Source organism: Cryptotermes secundus, unplaced genomic scaffold (genome assembly GCF_002891405.2).
Source record: "Cryptotermes secundus unplaced genomic scaffold, Csec_1.0 scaffold2930, whole genome shotgun sequence".
Taxonomy (NCBI): Eukaryota; Metazoa; Arthropoda; class Insecta; order Blattodea; family Kalotermitidae; genus Cryptotermes; species Cryptotermes secundus.
This window is the reverse complement of record NW_019729991.1, coordinates 67,640-72,840: the sequence shown is the minus strand read 5'-3', so window position 1 is coordinate 72,840 and position 5,201 is coordinate 67,640. Positions and strand designations below refer to the sequence as shown.

The 5,201-nt window shown below is 40.9% G+C and overlaps 1 protein-coding gene across 1 annotated transcript; it reads left to right on the top strand.

Moving 5' to 3' along the window:
- The first annotated feature begins 668 nt into the window (after nt 1-668).
- Nucleotides 669-2,009, top strand: LOC111865941 (non-classical arabinogalactan protein 31-like). Its single transcript, XM_023854382.2, has 2 exons — nt 669-743; nt 1,583-2,009. Exons 1-2 carry the CDS (start codon nt 729-731, stop codon nt 1,811-1,813), a joined length of 246 nt encoding a protein of 81 aa, XP_023710150.1. The 5' UTR covers nt 669-728; the 3' UTR covers nt 1,814-2,009.
- The last annotated feature ends 3,192 nt before the right edge of the window (nt 2,010-5,201 follow it).

The following is a 5,201-nucleotide window of genomic DNA, read 5'->3' as shown; positions in this document are numbered from 1 at the left end:
CCAGATGAATGTTCCGAACCTTTCGCGCCAGTGTATAAATACTGTTCAATCACGTCAGTTGATGTAGAAATATCATTATCATCCTATAAACTCATTTTGACGGGAAAGAGACGCAGTTTGTCTCCATAAAACACTGAAAGACTTCCAGTTGCCAATTTTAATGCTACTTACTTACATGTAAATAGGTGAGTCTGAATAAAGTGACCTGTTCCTTAAGTGCATATTGCTTTATTATTTTTGGTGCATATTTGCCCGCTTTTTAGCGCATATTTTAAGTGTTCTTAGCGCAAATTTTAGGTATTTCTACCGCATAAAGTTCCGGGCACAAGATATCACTCAGGTAAACACGCTTTGCATAAAGCAGCATTTGCGCTCTACCGAGATGTATTTGCGTAAGTGCAGAAAGCTGCACTTGCTGCACATGCAGTTTGTTTAATTAGCTAATGAGGGATATTTTCATCTAGTGTATTTGCTGTTCCGATGTATCATGTAAGCCCATGAACACATAAACAAGTTGTTTGTCCAGGAGGTAAGTTGTGGACGAGTGCCAAGGCAAACACATGACGAATCGGTTTCTCTACCAATCTGTATCATATCTGGCGATACAGTGGCCACTTGGCAGAGTTTTGCCACTTCCTAAGTCCATCTCCTAAACTCATGGACACCTGCTCAAATAGACAGGTTCCTATATAAGAAACGACTCTGCTGTATTGTCATTAGACTTAGCCATGGCTCGTATTAAGGTAAGTAATAGAACAGTTTCAGGAAGCAACTGGTAACGTGAACGCGGGTCACTGTAGGAGACCCGAGGGGGCGCCATATTTTACAGATATTTTGCTGCTTGTTTGTTGCTGTCTACTTGCTTGGCTTACTTTTCTATTCTGAAGTTGGAGACGGTATATTCCGTCCAGAATCTGGTGAACTTATACCGGAGTACACGGCGTAACACCCCCCACTCCCTTCCCAAACGCTTTTGTATATGGTTAACTGAAAAATAATTTTGCGGGCTTATTGATAATATATTGAAAATGTATTACTAGTTATCTGAAATTTCATACCAAGGTTCAATTAAAGTTAGTTTAGAATTAAGACACCAAGGACGGTATTCGTGACCATGTCCAGAAATAGTAACTAATTGTGTGGATTTTTTAAGTTTGTTTGGATTTATGTAGCCGGGCGGGAGAGGAGACGGAATTTTGGTGCTCTTGGGGAAATTACATTTTGATTCTACCCTGATTTTACTAATAAAGCCTCTCTTTTCCTGTCATCGACTTCACTTCAAGGGATATAAATTATTGTAAAGAACGACGCTACGAAAAAGTAATGGTTTCCGTGCAGCTTGTTGTGCACTAAATCACAGCCATATCCGCACATAGACTGAGAGCGCATTGTGGTTGTACTTCTAGTTCTGTGCTGTCAGTAACAAACTGTATACAGTCTGTCATCATCTGAGAGAAAAATTAGATTTTTTCGACTATTTAATCCTGACGAGACGACGAGGTAATAAGTAACGAGCAATCACTTGGCTAATACATACATTTAATGTGAGCGATGTTATATGTAACTTTCCTCTGGTTTGCAGATACTCCTGCTTACCGCATTCTTCGCTGTCGTGGCGCACGCCGTGCCAGTAGAGCAGGACAATCCGGAAAAACCACCAGTTATTCCACCAGGTGTGCCACCAGGTGTGCCACCATCTTTGCTCCCATATATACCACCAATTTGTTTACCATATATTCCGAAACCGATTCTGCCACCACATTATCAACAAGTTTCCATACCGTATAATGCAGGTGTTAAGCCACCACATTAACCACCAGTTTCACCATCGTATAATCCAGGAGTTTTCTTACCACGTTATGCACCAGTTTTCCTACCGTATTATCCAAGTGTTTCCCCAGCATAAATTCCACCAGGACTCCCAGACTGGCCACCATATAAACTACCAGTTTTGGCACCATTTGGACCACTGTTTCCGCTACCGATTGGAACACCAAGTTTGCCAATAATTGTACNATAGTTCGCTTGCGGACTACAGGCCACGGAGTTTTAAAGAGATGAAGAAAGCAGTCTTCTGGGATTTGGCACCGTGTATATACACCATATATACACGGTGCCAAATCCCAGAAGACTGCTTTCTTCAATTGTACCACCTGATCTCCCAAGTTGGCCTCCTCTTAATCCAGTCCCTCGACATCGTCAAACTGAGGAACCTGGCAAGGAACCGTGACCTAAGGAACCTACTGAGAAATCTACAGAGAAACCTACCGAGAAACCACACGAATAACGTGGAAGTGAGGCTCCTTCGGAATCCAAATATGCAAGAGATCAACTGCTGCAGCCCCAGAAAATCCTCATGTTTTCTCGGACGATGTTTCTTCACATTTGATTTCTATTTTTCTCTTTAAAGATGTAAATAAATGATGCATAATGGATTTCGTTGTTCTGATTTCAATCTTACTTTCTAAGATAATATGTGCTGTGTAATTGTGCCCTATTATACATTGCGTATAATTCCGCCAAATAAGATTTGGGATTCTTACGGAATTTTAATGATATTGTCACCTCTAACTTGTCATGGTTTTATTGATGTACGTACAAAACTATCCTTTTCAAGGCAATCGTCTGTTCCTCCCCTTCAATTTCCTTGTTTCTGCACTGTATTTTCAATAGTCTCTTTCTGTTATATTTTATAACTCCTTATGTTTATCTATGCACAGCGTTGATTTACTGAGCACGATTTCAAATTTCGAAACGAGCTCTTTTATGGGCCGACCTCCTCCTTCGGCTTTCTCGCGTGTTATACAAATTAATATATTACCATTTCAATTTTTTTAACTTATTTCACTACTCTCATAGTAGAAGAACTACAATGTTCGAAAACGTACGCAGATATCTGCAGGTACACGATGTCACCAGTCAAACAACCGTAACTTCTGTGTTCACATTTTATCCAGAATTTCAACGAAGTAATTCCCTGGTATATAACTATTTCTTTGTTAACTTATTTATTCATTCTAGTAGTAAATACAGTGGGCGATAATGAGACTCTATATCATGGAATGACTGGATTATCATCGAATAATACTTTGTAAGTAATGTAGATGGAACCAGACGCTGCCCAGTTTGAGAGACCTTCCTCGAATTCGGGGGAAAGCAGAAAAGAATGCACGCAAACTTCTGTCAGGATTACCGGCTTCCTGGCCAAGACTTGACCCCAGGATCTCATGCTTATGATAGAGGTTTGCTTTCCATCCGAAAGCGAGGTTCAGTGAAAGCCCATTATGTCCAATGACTCCTAGTTCGTCACCGCTATCACATTGACATGCAGCCTCACATCTCTCCCTGCTTTTCATCGCCAAAGTAAGACAAACGCTAATACTGGAACTGCTACTGATTCATCACGTACCCGGTCGACCAATCAGAGCTGTCCTGACCAACCACTGTTGCCGTTGTTATGCACAGAATTCGAAGAGATGCATGAAGCTAACTTCCCTTCATTCGGTGGGATTCACTGTTCATTTTTGCGGCTTTGTTTTGCGACGTCACTTACTGCTCAAGGAGTAGCGGTCAAAATGTACTATTGGCCAAGTATGTAGAATTGGATTGGTAAAGTCAAGGAGGATGAAAAGGGCAGGGCATATAGCACGCATGGGGAGAATAGGAATAGTATATATATAAGTTATTTTGGTGTAATTAAATTCAACTATGAAGATCTATAAATAGGTGTCAGGATAATATTTTCCCGGATGTTAGTGAGGTTTGCGATTGGATGATTGAATTTATTACACCTTGTACATTTACAAAGTTCTGGACTAAGATCAATACAGCACTATCGCTATACTGCACAATTTCTAGTTCACAATTACACAAGCTGTAGGTTTCTCAGGCTTCAGTAGTCGTATCCTAGTGACGTATTTAAACACAGTCTCAATGTAACTTTTAATCACAGTCTATCGTCACAGTCTACGTTATGTCTTGCCCTTTGTCCTCAAATTCCTTCGACTTTCATCTCCAGAACTCAATTCACCTTTCATTCTAGCTGCTTGAGACCCCCGTTTATAACATCCGCTCGGAACCCATGGAAAACAGTATTTTCTCTTGTTAAGGAACGTGTTTTCACCTCCATGTCCTAAGAAAATCTCCTTATTGTTGTGTACGCGTGTGTTGTGGGATGCGTTCACTAAACCCTTTCGTGGAAATTGGTTTTCACGTGACATTGAATCCTCCTCAATGCTACTTCTCCCGAATAAACTACAGGAGTACCGCCATTTCTTCTTTTCCTAGCTTGTGCTTGAAACATCTGTGACCGGTCTACTGTCTAACAGTAATAATTCTCTCGTCTAGGGCCCCTGGGAGCTTGACACAAACATAGACTGGAAGAATGACGTCGATCGTAATATAACTTTCGCCATTGGCTTTGACTTTGAGAGTCGACAGTTGGATGACTGAGTAGAGTACATTTTTGGGTACTATCACCAGGAAGTGACTGGTGAAGGTAAACTTAGAAGACTTGATGTGTCCTGTGTTTACAGTGTTCTTTGGAGTCACCGCCTGATTCCGACAGGAGCCAAAGAATTTTATGTTGCTGGTCTTCAGGGGTTTGTGAAACGACAGGTCAAATGCCTCGATGTACAAAGTATTATGTAGAGAAATAAAAACACTTTTTAAATCAGTACTCCAATTGTGAAATTCCATATCCCTTTGTACCTTTCATATTGACTTACCTACGTATCGTTAATTATAACTCTATGAATAAATATCAAAGCACTGGTCGAAAGTCTTGTCCTGAATATCGGTATCCTAGTATAATGCAGAACGTGTTTAGGCGCCTGAGATGCGGGTTCTGATCGGTAATTGATTTTCTTAACAAACTCCATATCGTAACTACAATTAATTGTAACAATTCCCTGTTTCACGGAAATTACAATCACTACACAAAAACCGCTTCAGTCTCTCTGCACTGGACTTCACGGGTTTACAATACGGGGACCATAACAATCACCCTAAATCACACACTCCGAATTCCACTGCACTGTAGCACACGTAAAGTCTTCAACTCACACTTTAAATCCTCACAGGCCGACCTCCTGTATTCTCTCTTCTGTGTTCCTGGTTCCAACTCGCTCTCAGTTAATCTTCACAGTTCAGGCTCCATTCTCGTCACTGTAATCTGAACTGCTGAACCCTCGTAGACTCTC